We start from the raw sequence: 20,274 nt of genomic DNA on the forward strand, positions 1-20,274 counted from the left end.
CAATGACCTTATTTTAGCTTGGTTACCTCTGTCAAGACTCTATTTCCAGGTCAGAATGCATGCTGAGGCACAGAGGGTTAGGACCTCAACACAGTTTAGCTCATAACACCTCTTAAATGCGATTGTTATTTACTGTTCAAGTGGAGATATCAAGTGATCAGTTAGATAAATGGATATATTGTCCATTTGGCTTTCAGCCAATCTTTCTGTGTATAAAGTAGCATAACAACAAGCATTGTCAGGTAGATTATTCTGCATTTGAATTTTGTTTTGGTCTAGATTTTCCAATGAGAAGGCCTGTTGACATATATTATTAAAATATTTTGAAAAAGTGTGACATCAGTTATATGTATATCATCATACAGGGAAAGAGGATGGGATGGATTAAAGTGAAGAAAAACTTACATCCCGGGCAACAGGAAGTGAGAAGAGTCCTCTCTCCTGGCTTCTATTTTCTTCATTAAGTACCTTTACCTCTTGGCACTGCTAGATACTGATTGAGCAAAAATTTTCCTTAAGATTTTCCAAGTGCATAGCATTAAGCAACACAGTTTTATGGCATCAAATAACCCCAGAGAACCATATTCTGATGTATGGAAAATACATCTGTGCTCATTTTATTAATGAATGTGTGAGTAAATTTTGTTTTAGATCATGGAAACATTCATTCTTTTGTTCACACTTTTCATTTAAAAATATTTTTTAACTTCTATTGTGTCTGAGCCACTAGATGCTGGTTTTCAGCAAGGAATAAGATAAAATTAGGTGAGACTATACAGGGGTTTGCAGGCAGTTAAATAATGTGCTAGGTACCATCTTGTGGTTAAGACCACACTAGGGCACACAGACAGGGCACCTAATTGGGGTGGGGGTGGCAATATGGGGAGGGTTTTTTGGAGGAAGAGACTTAGGAAATAAGGTACAAATGCCACAAGTGTAATACTAATAATGTTTAAATTATATTCTCTATTTTAGTGCTGCGATAGTATTTTCCACACTTAAACTTCTCCAGGATTCAAAACTTTTTAAAAAGAAAGTAGTAGAAGATGACTCAGAGAATTGCACCTCTTCAGAAAGTTATGTATGTATGAATTTAATGTTTATCCTTATAATACTTATTATGGAATAATTATTGGCATACTAGGACATTGTCTCATTATTTAAATGAAACAAAGGGGTAAAGTACTGAAAAATTGAGTTCAGAATAAAAAGATCTGTGTTTAAGTCCCATGTTGATGCTGTTTATTAGTCAGTATACCTTGGGCAAGTTCCTTAACATTTTTTTTAAAGAGCTATGTAATCTCATTTAGGAACTTATGGAATTGGATGTAATAGTGACTGGAGTCCTACCAGATATATCATTCTAGTCTTCTAGATCTGGTGTCACCAGTAAATGAACTTGTTTCACAATACTTGGTCTTCATTTCACTTTCGATTATATTTCTTCTTTAGCATTACCAGTGTGACATGTGTGCTGTTTCCCATCTTGAATTTCTCACAATTAGATTCTTCTGCACTTCAGCTCTCAAATCTATATGGCAACTGGTATCTCACGTTCTTTGAAATTTTATGGACTTCAATTAGACCAAGTAATTTAATAATACAGGGTTGTTTAGGATTAAAATATAAAGATTCAGTACACTAAACCCTTGCTCATTTTAAAATGAATAAAATAAAGCTTAAGCTTTACTAATAAAATTGCTGCTATCTAAGTCTTTACAAAATAAAACTAATTGACTCATTTCTTACTATATTAAAAGCAATATGTATGCTAAAAAGCAATCTGATTCTGAAAATTTACTTAGAGTGGTGGTTGTCAGTTGGAGGCGATTTTGCCTCCCAGGGGACATTTGCAGTGCCTAGAGACATTTCGGTTGTTCTAACTAGAGGCAGTGCTAATGACAACTACTGGGTAGAACCCAGGGATGTTGTTCAACATCCTGTAACACACAGGACACTTCCCCCACAACAAGTATCTGGCCCAAAATGTCAGTCATGCTGAGGTTGAGAAGCCCTGATTTAGATTAAGCATGACTTGGCTTTTCGATAGTAACAGGCATGTAGGCCAAGATAAAGGTACATAGATAGGTATTTTTTCCTGTAAATCTAATCTAAGTAGTAGATCCCTCATTCTAATCATGATCCTCTCCCTGGTTCTCTGTTCCCTTCTTACTCTGGTCCCAGGAATAGCTCACCCTCTCCTCGTCTGCACCTCACCTGTCAGTCACTTTAACCCCCATCAAGTCCAGGTCACAGCTCCTTGATAACAGATGTTGCTGACTGTCTGGAGATGGTGAACTGTCAGAGATGCATAGCAGGAAATTCCTGGAACAAAGAGGCATTGTTCTAGATGAAGTGTCTGAGATTGATAGCTCTGGAAGAGTTCCTTTGTCACCTCCCTCCCATTGGTCATTTCCTTTGTAAAGTGAAACAAGAAGGATAGTAAGTCATAAAATATGTTCGGGATGTGAGCAGCACCTAGCAATATAACTTAGTCAGTTAAGACTGTGGGCTCTAAATTCAGAAAGACACAAGTGTGAATCCTCTGCCAGAATATGATGGGGTTTAAGCAAATAGTTAGCCTCCCTAGGCTAGGAGTCGGACACGACTGAGCGACTTCACTTTCACTTTTCACTTTCATGCATTGGAGAAGGAAATGGCAACCCACTCCAGTGTTCTTGCCTGGAGAATCCCAGGGACGGGGGAGCCTGGTGGGCTGCTGTCTGTGGGGTAGCACAGAGTCGGACACGACTGAAGCGACTTAGCAGCAGTAGCAGCAGGCTTCACTTCTCAAATCTGAAAAACAGAGAATAACAATAACCGCTCTTTGGCTTGTCAGGAGGATTAAGTGAGATAATATGTATAAAGCATGTAGCACAGCCCCTCGCACACTCAATAATTAGCCAGTATTATTGTTTTTCAGCCTTTAAAATGATGGTCACAAAATTTTTGAAGGTATGGAAACTGATGATATAGTTTGCAATGAAAAATTCAGACTGTAAATCTAGTTTTCAACGGTGGGTACACAGAGAAAAAGAAAGCACTTAAATGAGGATCAGTGTTAATAGTGATTTTACTTGTTTTTTATATATCTTTTATGTTTTATAGAATGTTAAAGGATAATTTCTAAAATCAAAAATTTAATGCTATTAAATGGTATCAATGCTTCCCTTAACTTATATTTAACACTAGGCTAGAACTTGGACATTTTTAAGTGGAAAGATAATCATCATTTTGATATTGTTTAGGCGACTGAAAGTAAAGACGACAATTTTTTAGATCCTATTTCCTTAAATTCTCGAGAATATTTCAACATTCATCTGTGGTTGAGGTGCCGCTTAGCCTTGGTGACTGCATTTGTTGCCCAGATTCGTGGCATTGGAATCGTGAAAGGTACAAATACCCTCTCTCTTCAATCAAAGCTTTCATAAAATTTAATTTTATTTAGGTAACAGAGGTTTTATTGGGATGTATTTTATTATAACATTAACATTTTATAACTTCTTAGCTTGATCTGTTTCCAGAATTTTAAAAATTGAGATATTAAATGAGGATAATAATTTTCAGCAGTCCCTTGTATCACTGAAAATGGCATATATGTTACTGATGTATGCATTGCAGGCAATGAGATTTCAGAGTCATCTAGGAAGGCAGCCTGGTGCAGGGGTCCAGAGAGCAGTTTCTGGAGCCACCCTGCCTTGAGTTCAAATACTCTATCCACCACTTCCTTGCTGTGTAATCTTGGCCAAATCACTTAGTCCCCCTATGCCCCAGTTTTCTCCTCTGTAAAATAGAAATAGGGTACTTACTTCATAGGATTATTTCCAGGATAAATAGGTTAAATTTCTAAGGTTCTTAGACTACAACCTGGCACATACAAATATTAGTGCTGGCAGAGGTTAATAGTTATCTGTGTGTGAACCTATCTATTTACCCATCTCTACCCATCTCCCAAATTAAATTATTTCATGCAATATCATTATTACTTTGGCAGCGTTTGAATACTCTAAAGTACTTCCCCTCAAATTATGTTTATTTTCAATATTTCATGTAGTTTTGTTTTCCATCTTTGCATCTTCCTTTTCTTCTATTTTATACAATATTCCTGTGATAAACTTTGAGGATTTTATGCTTATACAGTTTCTTCCTTTCTTGGTGCATTTTAAGTAACTGCATTTGTTTATTTTAGAAAACGATATAACAGATTACGTGAGCCTTATCAATGAAGTGTGTGTGGAGGCAAAAGCTGCAGGTGACAGGGAGCTACAGGCTGAATTCTTGATGCAAGCTGTAATTATCGGCCTACAAGAAAAGCATTTAAAGGCAGACATCATAAAAAGCCTTCAGGTAGGAAGCCAGTCTCATTCACATTGATATTTACCAAAGGATTCTGGTTAGAATAAAAGGAGAGAGTTTAAATTTCCATTAGTTACTGCTTGTATGGCAGTCAATATGGCCAGCTCTTATTTCAGTGAATTGTAAATGGTACTATCAGACATAATAATTTTATTTTAATAGGAGGTAATACAGTTGCTTGAAGGGCATGACTTTATTTCTCCTCGATCTCATTTAACCCTGGTGAGAAGCATGCTTTTGCTGGATGATTTAACAAAAGCTGAGAAATTCAAGGAAACTCCTTTTTCGAAAATAGAAAAATTGTATTTGTTGACTCAGTCTCACAACATTCTTATAGAACAGGTGAGAAAGCTTTACTGTCCAAAAGATTTAGAAATTTACTCTTCTTTTTCTTATTGCAGACCACAATAGCTAATTACTTAGTATGATGTTTCTTTTACAGATGATAACTTTTGGAGAAACAATTGAATTGCCTTCATCAAACACTGACTATGCAAGTCCATTACTGCCTTTGAAAAATATTTATCTTCCTCACGTCATGTTGTTGGCCAAAACAAAAATGAGAATTGGTAAGGACACTTAAACATATATTCAAGACACTGATGAAAAAGTTTAATTTATTTTCAAACAGGCTATCTTGTGAGTGCATTTAATTTGGGGCAATATTTATGAATACCCAGATTCCATTTATTTAAAAAATAGTTGAAAAAATTATTATTAGTGCCATGTTATTCCTTTCACACAAAGGCATTTAATTAAATAGCTGGTTATACAAAGCTCTTTACACAGTGTAATCCTTTAGTTGAAAAGTAGTTTGTATGAAAAGGATACTTGATAGTGGAAATGTTAGAAAGCAATTATGTACTCAGTTCTTCCTTTTGCTGATGAAAGAACAGACATCTGATCACCTACCATGTGCCAGCCTCCATATGAGGTCCTAGGACACTACTGGAGATGAAAACAGATGTAGTTCCTACTCTTAACCTTGAAGATAGAGATAAACAAGTAAACAAATCATATACAGGAATGAATATTATATCATTTATCATATTATAAATATTGTATAAAACATTTTAATATTTATTTAATATTTATACATTTTTATAATATTTAGAAAATTTAATACAATACATATTTTATAGAAATCTGTATTTGATAACAACTATATAGGAAATCTGCAAGGATATAGTAAGCTTAAACATGATGATGAATTATGTTTATGTACGTAATTGTAATTAGTGTTATAAAGATGTGGATAAGGTCTGTTGATAAAGAATAGCAAAGGAAGGGGTGTCTATTTAAGTACTGAATAGAATAATTGGGAAAGGTCTCTTTGGGGAGGTGGTATTTAACTCTAGACTGTAAGTATTATGCATATGCATAGCAGAGTCATGAATATGCATAGGGAGTCATGCATAGTGGAGGCAGAGCGAGCAGTGAGTTGTAGGTTCTGAGGTCAGGACACACTTGACATATTCCAGAACTGCAAGGAGACCAGTGCAACCAGAGCAGAGTTGGGTAGGGGCAGCCTAAAGGGAGGAGGTGATCAGGGAACAGTTTATGTTTCAAAGGATTACCCTAGCTGCTGGGTGAAGAATAGGTTGGAGGATAACCTGAAGCCAGCCAGTGGAGGACCTGATTGTAGAAGGTAGACCAGTAAGTCAGAGGTATATATGTGTGTGCTCAGTTGCTCAGTTGTGTCTGACTTTTTGTGGCCCCATGGACTGTAGCCTGCCAGGCTCCTCTGCCCATGGAATTTTCCAGGCAAGAGTACTGGAGTGGAATGCCATTTCCTTCTCCAGGGGATCTTCCTGATCCAGGGATCGAATCAGCATCTCTTACATTTCCTACACTGGCAGGCAGATTGTTTACCATATAACTCCTAGGAAACCAGTATTGCTACACTTCACAGGAGCTCACAGACACTGTTGACCCAAAGCTATGTGCCTCTAGCGCCAAGGCTCTTGTCTGTCTCAGAGGGCTGAAAATCTTGTAACAGCTCTGTCTGTTCTAACCTATATTAATCATGCCTTAAAAAAAAAAAAAAAAAAGTATATCTGGGGCTTTCCCAGTGGCTTAGTGGTAAAGAATCCACCTGCCGAGTTTTCTGAAGATGGTGGAGGAGTAGGACGGGGAGAACACTTTCTCCCCCACAAATTCATCAAAAGAGCATTTAAACGTCGAGTAAATTCCACAAAACAACTTCTGAATGCCGGCAGAGGACATCAGGCACCCAGAAAAGCAATCCAACTCTTCGAAAGGAGGTAGGAAAAAATATAAAAGACAAAAAAAGAGACAAAAGAGGGAGGGATGGAGTTCCGTCCCGGGAAGGGAGTCTTAAAAAGAGAGAAGTTTCCAAACACCAGGAAACCTTCTCACTGCCGAATCTGTGCCGAGCTTTGGAAGCACAGAGGGCAACATAACAGGAAGAAAAAATAAATAAACAATTAAAACTCGAAGATTGCGAGTCCTATGGTAACTCCCCCAGCGGAGAAGCAGCGCAGACGCCTGCACGCGCCATTAGCAAGCGGGGGCTGGGCAGGGAGGTGCAGCGCGGGCTGCATCGCTTAGAGTAAGAATCTGGCCTGAATACCCTGAGCACTATCTGAGCGAAATAATTTGGGCTAGCAAACCAGACTGTGGGATATCTACCACGCGAAAAGCCAGCCTCAACCTAAGACACCGCCAGGCCCGCGCACGGAACAAAGAATTGAACAGAGATAGCCGGCTGCAGACCTTCCCCCTCCGGTGACAGGCAGCCAGAGCCGGAAGGGGGCAATCGCAGCCCCAGAGAGACATTATCTATAAAACTGTAAGCAGGCTTCTTTGCTAACTAAAACTTCTTGGGGGTCTGGACGGTTAACATCTGCCTGAGAAGGTGCGCCGGTTTTACACCCATATAACCGAGTGGCGGGGAGGTGATAAGTCGCAGCGTTGGTGCTCGCCAAACACCTCATCACTTGAGCTGCTCGGACCTGGGAAGAGCACAAAACTCAGGCCCAACTGAGTCTGCGCCTCTGAGGACTACCCGAGTGCCTGAACCTGAGCGGCTTGGACCTGGGAGGTACATGCAACCCAGGGCCATCCTCGGATTGTTCCCGGCGGAACAACCTAGAGCCCGAGCAGTGTGGGCAGGGAGGCTACACGCGCCGTGAGCGGGGGCAGACCCAGTGTGGCTGAGGCACTGCGAGCGCACGCCAGTGTTATTTGTTTGCAGCATCCCTCCCTCCCTCCCCACAGCGCGACTGAACAAAGAGAAGAAATACAGCTCCACCCATCAGAACACCGACACAAGCTTCCCTAACCAGGAAACCTTGACAAGCCACCTGTACAAACCCACACACAGCGAGGAAAAGCCACAATAAAGAGAACTCCACAAACTGCCAGAATACAGAAAGGACACCCCAAACTCAGCAATTTAAACAAGATGAAGAGGCAGAGGAATAGCCAGCAGATAAAGGAACAGGATAAATGCCCACCAAACCAAACAAAAGAGGAAGAGATAGGGAATCTACCTGATAAAGAATTCCGAATAATGATAGTGAAATTGATCCAAAATCTTGAAATTAAAATGGAATCACAGATAAATAGCTTGGAGACAAGGATTGAGAAGATGCAAGAAAGATTTAATAAGGACCTAGAAGAAATAAAAAAGAGTCAATATATAATGAATAATGCAATAAATGAAATTAAAAACACTCTGGAGGCAACAAATAGTAGAATAACAGAGGCAGAAGATAGGATTAGTGAATTAGAAGATAGAATGGTAGAAATAAATGAATCAGAGAGAATAAAAGAAAAACGAATTAAAAGAAATGAGGACAATCTCAGAGACCTCCAGGACAATATTAAACGCTACAACATTCGAATCATAGGGGTTCCAGAAGAAGAAGACAAAAAGAAAGACCATGAGAAAATACTTGAGGAGATAATAGTTGAAAACTTCCCTAAACTGGGGAAGGAAATAATCACCCAAGTCCAAGAAACCCAGAGAATCCCAAACAGGATAAACCCAAGGCGAAACACCCCAAGACACATATTAATCAAATTAACAAAGATCAAACACAAAGAACAAATATTATAAGCAGCAAGGGAAAAACAACAAATAACACACAAAGGAATTCCCATAAGGATAACAGCTGATCTTTCAATAGAAACTCTTCAAGCCAGGAGGGAATGGCAAGACATACTTAAAATGATGAAAGAAAATAACCTACAGCCCAGATTATTGTACCCAGCAAGGATTTCATTCAGGTATGAAGGAGAAATCAAAAGCTTCTCAGACAAGCAAAAGCTGAGAGAATTCTGCACCACCAAACCAGCTCTCCAACAAATACTAAAGGATATTCTCTAGACAGGAAACACAAAAATGGTGTATAAATTCGAACCCCAAACAATAAAGTAAATGGCAACGGGATCATACTTATCAGTAATTACCTTAAACGTAAATGGGTTGAATGCCCCAACCAAAAGACAAAGACTGGCTGAATGGATACAAAAACAAGACCCCTACATATGTTGTCTACAGGAGACCCACCTCAAAACAGGGGACACATACAGACTGAAAGTGAAAGGCTGGAAAAAGATTTTCCATGCAAATAGGGACCAAAAGAAAGCAGGAGTAGCAATACTCATATCAGATAAAATAGACTTTAAAACAAAGGCTGTGAAAAGAGACAAAGAAGGTCACTACATAATGATCAAAGGATCAATCCAAGAAGAAGATATAACAATTATAAATATATATGCACCCAACACGGGAGCACCGCAGTATGTAAGACAAATGCTAACAAGTATGAAAGGAGAAATTAACAATAACACAATAATAGTGGGAGACTTTAATACCCCACTCACACCTATGGATAGATCAACTAAACAGAAAATTAACAAGGAAACACAAACTTTAAACGATACAATAGACCAGTTAGACCTAATTGATATCTATAGGACATTTCATCCCAAAACAATGAATTTCACCTTTTTCTCAAGTGCACATGGAACCTTCTCCAGGATAGATCACATCCTGGGCCATAAAGCTAGCCTTGGTAAATTCAAAAAAAATAGAAATCATTCCAAGCATCTTTTCTGACCACAATGCAGTAAGATTAGATCTCAATTACAGGAGAAAAACTATTAAAAATTCCAACATATGGAGGCTGAACAACACGCTGCTGAATAACCAACAAATCACAGAAGAAATCAAAAAAGAAATCAAAATTTGCATAGAAACGAATGAAAATGAAAACACAACAACCCAAAACCTGTGGGACACAGTAGAAGCAGTCCTAAGGGGAAAGTTCATAGCAATACAGGCACACCTCAAGAAACAAGAAAAAAGTCAAATAAATAACCTAACTCTACACCTAAAGCAACTAGAAAAGGAAGAAATGAAGAACCCCAGGGTTAGTAGAAGGAAAGAAATCTTAAAAATTAGAGCAGAAATAAATGCAAAAGAAACAAAAGAGACCATAGCAAAAATCAACAAAGCCAAAAGCTGGTTCTTTGAAAGGATAAATAAAATTGACAAACCATTAGCCAGACTCATCAAGAAACAAAGGGAGAAAAATCAAATCAATAAAATTAGAAACGAAAATGGAGAGATCACAACAGACAACACAGAAATACAAAGGATCATAAGAGACTATTATCAACAATTATATGCCAATAAAATGGACAACGAGGAAGAAATGGACAAATTCTTAGAAAAGTACAACTTTCCAAAACTCGACCAGGAAGAAATAGAAAACCTTAACAGACCCATCACAAGCACGGAAATTGAAACTGTAATCAAAAATCTTCCAGCAAACAAAAGCCCAGGTCCAGACGGCTTCACAGCTGAATTCTACCAAAAATTTAGAGAAGAGCTAACACCTATCCTGCTCAAACTCTTCCAGAAAATTGCAGAGGAAGGTAAACTTCCAAACTCATTCTATGAGGCCACCATCACCCTAATACCAAAACCTGACAAAGATCCCACAAAAAAAGAAAACTACAGGCCAATATCACTGATGAACATAGATGCAAAAATCCTAAACAAAATTCTAGCAATCAGAATCCAACAACACATTAAAAAGATCATACACCATGACCAAGTGGGCTTTATCCCAGGGATGCAAGGATTCTTCAATATCCGCAAATCAATCAATGTAATATACCACATTAACAAATTGAAAAACAAAAACCATATGATTATCTCAATAGATGCAGAGAAAGCCTTTGACAAAATTCAACACCCATTTATGATAAAAACTCTCCAGAAAGCAGGAATAGAAGGAACATACCTCAACATAATAAAAGCTATATATGACAAACCCACAGCAAACATTATCCTCAATGGTGAAAAATTGAAAGCATTTCCTCTAAAGTCAGGAACAAGACAAGGGTGCCCACTTTCACCATTACTATTCAACATAGTTTTGGAAGTTTTGGCCACAGCAATCAGAGCAGAAAAAGAAATAAAAGGAATCCAAATTGGAAAAGAAGAAGTAAAACTCTCACTATTTGCAGATGACATGATCCTCTACATAGAAAACCCTAAAGACTCCACCAGAAAATTACTAGAACTAATCAATGAGTATAGTAAAGTTGCAGGATATAAAATCAACACACAGAAATCCCTTGCATTCTTATACACTAATAATGAGAAAACAGAAAGAGAAATTAAGGAAACAATTCCATTCACCATTGCAACGAAAAGAATAAAATACTTAGGAATATATCTACCTAAAGAAACTAAAGACCTATATATAGAAAACTATAAAACACTGGTGAAAGAAATCAAAGAGGACACTAATAGATGGAGAAATATACCATCTTCATGGATTGGAAGAATCAATATAGTGAAAATGAGTATACTACACAAAGCAATTTATAGATTCAATGCAATCCCTATCAAGCTACCAACAGTATTCTTCACAGAGCTAGAACAAATAATTTCACAATTTGTATGGAAATACAAAAAACCTCGAATAGCCAAAGCGATCTTGAGAAAGAAAAATGGAACTGGAGGAATCAACCTACCTGACTTCAGGCTCTACTACAAAGCCACAGTTATCAAGACAGTATGGTACTGGCACAAAGACAGAAATATAGATCAATGGAACAAAATAGAAAGCCCAGAGATAAATCCACGCACATATGGACACCTTATCTTTGACAAAGGAGGCAAGAATATACAATGGATTAAAGACAATCTCTTTAACAAGTGGTGCTGGGAAATCTGGTCAACCGCTTGTAAAAGAATGAAACTAGAACACTTTCTAACACCATATACAAAAATAAACTCAAAATGGATTAAAGATCTCAACGTAAGACCAGAAACTATAAAACTCCTAGAGGACAACATAGGCAAAACACTCTCTGACATACATCACAGCAGGATCCTCTATGACCCACCTCCCAGAATATTGGAAATAAAAGCAAAAATAAACAAATGGGACCTAATTAAACTTAAAAGCTTCTGCACATCAAAGGAAACTATTAGCAAGGTGAAAAGACAGCCTTCAGAATGGGAGAAAATAATAGCAAATGAAGCAACCGACAAACAACTAATCTCAAAAATATACAAGCAACTCCTGCAGCTCAACTCCAGAAAAATAAATGACCCAATCAAAAAATGGGCCAAAGATCTAAATAGACATTTCTCCAAAGAAGACATACAGATGGCTAACAAACACATGAAAAGATGCTCAACATCACTCAGTATCAGAGAAATGCAAATCAAAACCACTATGAGGTACCATTTCACACCAGTCAGAATGACTGCGATCCAAAAGTCTACAAGCAATAAATGCTGGAGAGGGTGTGGAGAAAAGGGAACCCTCTTACACTGTTGGTGGAAATGCAAACTAGTACAGCCACTATGGAGAACAGTGTGGAGATTCCTTAAAAAACTGGAAATAGAACTGCCTTATGACCCAGCAATCCCACTGCTGGGCATACACACTGAGGAAACCAGAAGGGAAAGAGACATGTGTACCCCAATGTTCATCACAGCACTGTTTATAATAGCCAGGACATGGAAGCAACCTAGATGTCCATCAGCAGATGAATGGATGAGAAAGCTGTGGTACATATACACAATGGAGTATTACTCAGCCATTAAAAAGAATACATTTGAATCAGTTCTAATGAGGTGGATGAAACTGGAGCCTATTATACAGAGTGAAGTAAGCCAGAAGGAAAAACACCAATACAGTATACTAACGCATATATATGGAATTTAGAAAGATGGTAACAATAACCCTGTATACGAGACAGCAAAAGAGACACTGATATATAGAGCAGTCTTATGGACTCTGTGGGAGAGGGAGAGGGTGGGAAGATTTGGGAGAAAAAAAAAAAAATAAGTTTCCAAGGCTTATTTCACATTGTCATCTTTGAAACAAAGGTTTGCACTGATTTTTCAGTGATCAAATTTAATTTTCGTTTAACTACACCAGCACTGGTATCTAGAAAAAAAAAAAAATTTACAGGCAAGGCTGTTTATAGGGATTTTCTTTAAAGGTGGATGATATTCAGGTTCCTAGTTTCTTATGCTTTTAGCTTTTGGTTCAATATTATAATCACAGCTCTACATAAGGTTCAGAGACATAAAGGGCTGAGTTAGCTGGAACATTTAGGGAAGCTCAGGTTATAAAATGAGGCTAATCTTGATGTTCCTTTATGAAATGAACAACTTCCTATACTGTTTTAAAATCCAAGCCACTGTAAGAATCAAGTTCTATTAATTTTGCTGTGAAATAAAGCAAAAGGTGTTTTTCAGAAAAAAAAAAAGAATCCACCTGCCAATGCACAGGTTCAATCCCTGATCTGAAAAGATCCCACAAACCACCAAGCAACTAAACCCATGCACCACAACTATTGAGCCTTTGCTCTGGAGCTTGGAGTTGCAACTACTGAATTCCACGTGCCCTAGAGCCCATGCTCTCCAACAAGAGAAGTCACCACAATGAGAAGCCCCTGCAGTGCAAGGGGCTAGAGGGTAGCCCCCACTTACCACAGCTAGAGAAAAGTCAGTGCAGCAACAAAGACAAAACACAGCCAAAAACAAATAAATAAATAAAAATATTTTTAAAAAATGTATTCCTAAAAAATAAAAAAAATAAAAATAAAAATGTATTCCTGATGCTTTGACATCCGGAATCTTGCTGACCAGGGAGGGACTTCCCTTCTCAGGGTTAGCCAATTCTTAGAGATTAGTTAACCACTTTCTTGTGATGGTGACTTTTATATGCAAATCAGCTTTTCCAGAGCCCACACCCAAAACCTTTACTGAGCTTGCTGGGTTCTTACCTTGGGGCCAATATTTCTCTGCCCTAATCACCCCAGAGACAATTATACACTACTAGCAGAGACGACTGAAATTGTATAAACTAGCCAATCCTAAACCTTGGTCTGCTTACACTACACACCCACTCCTTTCCACAAAAAATACAATAAAGACTCTTGCCCACATTTTTTCCTTGCCCCTTCTGTTACCCCATCCAAGGTCACTCTTCTTGCCACACAACAGACCAACATATCAGAGACGAGGTATTGAGGCAAGGAATATGACTGTAATCAGAAAGCCATCTGACCAAGAAGATGGCAGACTAATGTCTCAAAATAGCCATCTTATCGGGGTCTGGATGCCAGTATCTTTTATAGAACACAGAGCAGGGGAGGGTGAGGAATTACAGTGAAAAGGCCATTAATCCTCCAAATATCTCCTGGAATGGCCAGCCTCACAGAGTATGTGTATTAATTTTTCCTTTCTGTAGCCATCCACAGGTGGATAGGACCAGGGAGTCTCCCTGAACAAAGGCACTTTGGCTTAACATTCAGACAGAGGGGCAGTGTTCCCTGAGGCAGGCCATTATGTATAGACACTATCCTTTTAATAAACAAAAGCAATAGGAAGTAAAGATTAAAATCAAAGAAACAGATCCAACAGGAGTAAGATTTTGTTCTTTCCTGTAACATTTCTACCTCCTGACTGACCCTCATGCTTCTTTGTGGTGCCCTGCATGGCATGTGTGCCCTCCTCCTCTTGAGAACTTTGAGCAAAGAGAAACTAGTCTTTCCAGTGGCAATCATCTCCTGACCTGTTGACCTTGTCATACTTGAATAACAACCAAACCAACATTTTGAAACATCACCCCTCGCCTCCTGGGCCCCACTTACCTCCCATTCTAGCAGCTGCTCAGCTCAGGAGAGGCTGGTGATTGGACTAGAGTTGGGGAGGGAGGGTAACAGAAGTGTGTTCAAACTGCCCAGAATCTTTCCCCCTTGTTCCCCTTCTTCTCCTCCTCATGATGATTATCATTATTTCATGATTATCATCATCATTTATGAATTTTATTGCTGTAGGGAAATCCGTTCACCCCTATTATTAATGTTTCCTTATTTATGAAATTAGGCTAGCCTAGCTGACCTGCAGAATTCCTATCCTGTTCACTGATCCCATGAGAGCTATTTTCCTACATTTTTAGCCCACAATTTATATTATCAATATATTTGATTTCTATAAGAACTTAAAGTGCAGATTGTGTTAAATTGTACAGATTGTGTTACATGTATTCTCTGCTCTCCTGCCTTACTGATCTTGAAGATGTGTCACCACTCAGTGGCAATACTGCTGCTGTTTTTTAGACTCACTTGAAGCAGAACAGCTTGCTTTCTGTTATGTTATATTAAATACCAACTTAAAGAACAAAAACCAAAAGCCGCTCTTCTGTCAAAATAACGTCAGCTTCACAACATCTTTTTCACAGAGTTGATGTTTATTGCAAAAAGGAGCGCTTCAATATTATGAAGCATAAAAATCCTCTGATTTGATGTTTCTCTACAGTTTTCCTTTTCAGTGATAGTATAGATTGCATTGCAAGAACAGAGGCACTTATGTTATTTTCTTTCTTTGTGAAAACCTCTTACAGAGAAAGACATTTTGAGATTATTTTTCTAAAACAACAAAAAGATAAGTATCATGGTTATTAAAGATGATTTTTCCCATTAATGACTGAACCTAGAGCTTCCTTATTAGTTGAAGAAGTAGATTACTGATTGAAGAAAGGTTCAAGAATAATGCTGGAGAGTGGGAATATAACTGGGAACCATCATCTTTGCCTTCAAAGGATCTGTTATCTAGTTAGGAGAGAGAAAGAAAAGTCAATTTCTGTAACAATTCTTTTTCTAGTTTTAACAAACACATAGAAAACAAGTACTATTATTATATGTCAGTAATTATTTATAGTACTATAGTACATATTGTACATGTATATAAGTGCCTCAATGACATGAAGAGACTTGATATTTTTGTTTTGTGTTAATAAACAGTTGTAGTATACTTTGAAACAATAAGCAAGACATGTCAGAATGGGAGAGGTATTGAGTTGTGAGATGGTATAGGACAAATGGCATTAGCATACCTTTCTTGCCTGCCATCTGATCGTTGCTGGTGATTATTGGGGTTAAGGGCATGAGCTCTGGAGAAAGAATTCTGGTCCAATTCCCTCCAGGAAATCATTTCACTTCTCTGTGTTTTCAGTTTCCTTTCTCATAAGATGTGGGTAAGAAAAGTACCAATCTCACAGGATGAAGTGAATGGAATATGTAACACGTTTAGAAGGGCACCTGGTTTGTTCTTAGAACTTCATAGGCGTCAGCTATTCTCATTGTTCCATGCCTGGCCTCCTTACTCTCTTAGGAAGCCCGGGAAGCAAGCCTTCAGTTTCTTCATCTCCATTTCTCAGCAAAGTGCCTTGTCCAGAGGAAGGGCTGTGTAACTTCTCCTTGGATAAGAGAGAGAGGGAGGGAGAAAGACCCTTTTTCCACCATCCTTCTACTCAAATAGCTCATTCCTGAGCTATACATTTACAAAACAAACAAACAAACAAAAAAACCCCTAGGCTTCTTAAAAACTCTTTGTAGGGCCTGGCGTCTTGGATTTCAAATTTTCAGAACTCGAAGAAACCTCAGATAGTTTCCAGTTCTGCTGCCTCAGTGCTCAGTGGCATGTAGGGACCTGTTCAAAGGCTCTGGTGACACAGTAACACCAATGACTGGCTTGTACCCAGCATTTCAGCTGGAATCCTACACATTCTGCAATTTTACACTACCTTTCTTTTCATATTCCCCCTACTATGCCTGTTAAGCTATTCTATCAATACAACTTTTCCACCCAGTTGCCTTTTGCTTTTATCTCAACATTTTTCTTCTTGAAACATAACAAGGTGATCATCAGTTGCCCGCCCTGATGGCCGTACTCCGTAGGCAGGCAGCCCTGACCTTTCTCAGGTCTGGCCCAGGGCTCCTATAACCTGCTACCACAGTGTCCTGAGCTTTCACTGCCTACACAGTCCACCACACAGTATTTTGATTGCCTCTCTGGCCGTTCACATTCCCTGTTAGACATTAAGCTCCATGGTCTCTCACTTAAGAGGTTTGCTGCAGAGTCAGGGTTTAGGGTATGGGCCCTGGAGCTAGACTGCCTAGGTTCAGATGGTGTGATTTTGGGCAATTTATTTAAACTTCACTGTGCCACTGCTTTTTCCTCTGTAACATGAGCATAATAATGATATCCACTCAGAGTTGGAAGGATTACATGAGATAATGCTTAAGTACTTGGGATGGTACCTGGCATTGTAGGAACCTTAGTTCTTATTTTCCACTTTTCTCTTTCTTATCCAGTGCCTAAGAATTCAGAAAATATTTGTGGAATAAATGTCTGGCTGTCTTTGGGGTGATTAGAAATTAAATCTAATGCCCCTTCAATAATACAATAATCCTTTATTATGTTAAGAAGTGATGGGACCATACCAGAAGTATGACTTGAGCTCTTTGTCCATAATGGGTTTGCAAACAAGTTATAATGAGAAAATATACAACATGAGGAACCACTATAGAACTGAATAGAAATTACTGCCTATTAATATATGCAACTTTTATTGGGAACAACATAAAAGTTTATAAAACGTCCAGGTGTTTCACTACTAACAACCTTATCTCTGGAACCCAGAAGTTAGGTAGAGCATTATGAACTTTTAGAACGGAAAAAGACTCAAGAGATTATCCTTCATCTTAAAAATGAGAAAAATGTTGAAATTTATCAAAGACCAAGTTTTAAAAGGCTGTTGTTTATAGTTCATTGAAATATTTGGGTACTGAGTTTCCTTTAAGTGTTCTTCAATGCTAAAAACTAAAGACACCTAGAATTCTATTCTTTTTTTTGACCTTGCTAAGGGCTTGTGGGAGCTCATTTCCTGACCAGGGATTGAACCCAGGGCACAGCAGTGAAAGCCTGGAATCTTAACCACTAGGCTACCAGGGACCCTCGTCCCCCAACACACCCAGACTTCTTAGTTGCACCTACTGTGAGAGGAGTCTGTTAACTGGGAGGTTGGGTATGAATGGGTGTGTGCGTGTGCTGTCGTTTCATTCGTGGCCGACTCTTTGCAACCACATGGACCTTAATCTGCCAGGCTTCTCTGTTCATGGGTTTCTCCAGGCAAGAATACTGGAGTGGGCTGCCATGCCCTCCTCCAGGGGATCTTCCCAACCCGGGGATCGAACTGGCATCTCCTGCACTGCAGGCCGGTTCTTTACACTAGCACCACCTGCGAAGCCCTTGTTATGAACACTCTGTATATTTCTCCCTCTTCATCTAACATCTTTCTTTTAGGACATACAGTGGCCAAGCAAGTATATTATACCAGTAAAAAGAAGGATTCTTCAAAGTGGTTACCTGCCCTTCATTTTTTTGAAATAGCTTTGAAGCTCGCTAGGACATCAGGAACAGAAGAACATGAGGTGGAAGCTGAAATCTTTTTTCAGAAAGGTAAGATGTATTTGGAGTCACAACTATGATAAAGTTTGGCAAAACTTTTTTTCCTATTAACAAAGGGCTTCTTAAAAATCTGGTCACTGATTATATAAAATATTGATTTTACAAAGGGCATGGTGTTGACAAACACCTTGATGTCTCTGCCAAACTCCGTTTTGAATAAAGTGAACATGCTTATATTAAGTTTACATCTAGAAAGGGAAAAAAGACTCCTATTTTCATTTCTTTTACAATTATGACTGGCTTTCCTTATGCAAAGTTTCACGTTTGACACAAAAATCTCATTATCAGCCATTTAGCTATGAAAAATGTTACTTAAAGAATGCTCAGAAGATATTTTTATGCATAATTTCATTACTTAGCTAAAATAGCCAGTTTCTGTAAAAGATACCTATCCATTTAAATAGCTATAGCATATCTATACTTATAACTTGAAATACACATTTGCATAATGCATTCATATAACTTTGTTGTGGCCATTTTAGCCCTGAGAAAAGTGATGACGACAATTGGTATCATTCATTGAACATCTACTAGGTACAAAGCACTATAATCAGTGTCTTACATCTCATATTGCCAGTTCCTACAATAGTGCTACGAGTTAGGCATGATCAATCCTGGTTGGCAGATGAGGGCAGTCTGGGTAAATAACCATCTATAAGTCAAGAGCTACTAAATGCCCAGATATGAACTTCACACGAGGTGGCTCTATGCTCTGTCCACATGCTGCATGGAAACTGTCAATCCTTTTCACAGTGATTATGAGATTTCCCTTTCCAGTCCTTCTGGCTGTAGAAGTAGCATTCCAGCGCCTGGCATTTGAAGGCTGCAGCTTACCATGAGGAAGGGGGAGCTGTGTGCGCGTGAGAGCATTTTCATCATCTGTGTTGGTTTTCCAGCGTTTGCTGATTTTCTAGGATTTGTTTCTAGCAAAGGTGTTTCCTATGATGCCTGCAATGATTGAGGAAAGAAGAAAATGGATGTAGATTAAAGGAATACACTGCAGGAGGAAGTGAGAGCACAAAGTAAGGAAATGGAAGGAAAATAGGATGATAACACTTGTGTCCGAACAGTGAAAGGAGGCAGGGGAACCTCGAGGTGCCCAGGGAAGGAAGCAGCAGCTCTTTCCCCACTGGCGTACCTTCCAGCAGGAAACGAGAGATGGGCAAGCAAGGAGAACACATCCAGTTTTCCAAATTTCCAGCATAAAATATTTGTTCTGAAGTCCTAAATGATAGGAAAAAGAAAATGCATCTTTGTATATCCTTTTTCTCTTTCAGGCAAAATAGAATGTCAAATATTGATGGAAGAGAAACCTCCAACTATGCAACTTGAGAGTCTGTTTGAAGCTATACAGCTAAGCTTGAGAAATGATCAAAATTCAGGGTAAAAAAAAAGACTTTTTCATTATCACAATATGCATTTGGGTTTGAGTCCCGTGTTCTGGATGTGTGCTGAAATGACTGGGACACTCTCTTCCCATGGCAGGGCTAGTTTGGGGTGTTCATTGTCCAACTGGTTCACTGACTTCCTTTTCAAGCTTGTTGCTTTTGGCTCTGCCCCCAAGGCTTCATTCTCAGTGACAATTGATGACAGCAGTTAGCCTGGTGTCATACTGGATTGTAAATCACTTCCGGGCTATACTCAGCTTGATCTCCTATCAGTCCAAGGATACAGGAATTTCCACCAGATGTGAAATTGTATCGAGAAGGGATTTGTGTCATGCTGGTTCATCAGTGCCAAGGCTGGGCGACTCAATTCTGTATAATTGACTTAATGCACTGATTTAAATGACCCTGTCTGACAGGTTTGGTAGTGAACGCACAGCCCTCACCCACACCAAGTCATGACTTTCAGCATAACTCTGTGTGTCTCTTTAGAATCTAATCAGTGTAGGAGGGTAGAGACATAGACCTGGTTTTCCAGGCTTGACTATCACTTCTGTAGTGCCTTGTGTGCTGGAATATTCCAGAATGGTCTTGATGCTGGACTCCTTGCAGTCATGGCAGGAGGACAGCACAGGACAAGGAAGAACACACAGCTGTCTTTAAGAGCTTCTGATTTCAGTAGGGAGGAAGATGCCAGTGTTTAAGCCA

General features: G+C 38.8%; 1 protein-coding gene across 11 annotated transcripts in view; it reads left to right on the forward strand.

Annotated features, from left to right (window-relative positions):
- The window catches only part of CFAP54 (cilia and flagella associated protein 54), a 312,009-nt gene that overhangs the window by 212,593 nt on the left and 79,142 nt on the right, over window positions 1-20,274 (forward strand). For 10 of the 11 annotated variants that reach the window (XM_002687523.7, XM_024992507.2, XM_024992508.2 and 7 more), the window contains 7 exons: window positions 976-1,081; window positions 3,249-3,393; window positions 4,190-4,347; window positions 4,519-4,698; window positions 4,799-4,925; window positions 18,017-18,172; window positions 19,459-19,564. In XM_002687523.7, coding sequence (XP_002687569.6) covers window positions 976-1,081; window positions 3,249-3,393; window positions 4,190-4,347; window positions 4,519-4,698; window positions 4,799-4,925; window positions 18,017-18,172; window positions 19,459-19,564 — 978 coding nt within the window. The remainder of the gene's footprint in view (window positions 1-975; window positions 1,082-3,248; window positions 3,394-4,189; window positions 4,348-4,518; window positions 4,699-4,798; window positions 4,926-18,016; window positions 18,173-19,458; window positions 19,565-20,274) is intronic. The other variant, XM_024992509.2, reaches the window with a different exon arrangement.

This window comes from Bos taurus, chromosome 5, assembly GCF_002263795.3.
Source record: "Bos taurus isolate L1 Dominette 01449 registration number 42190680 breed Hereford chromosome 5, ARS-UCD2.0, whole genome shotgun sequence".
In the NCBI taxonomy this organism is placed as follows: Eukaryota; Metazoa; Chordata; class Mammalia; order Artiodactyla; family Bovidae; genus Bos; species Bos taurus.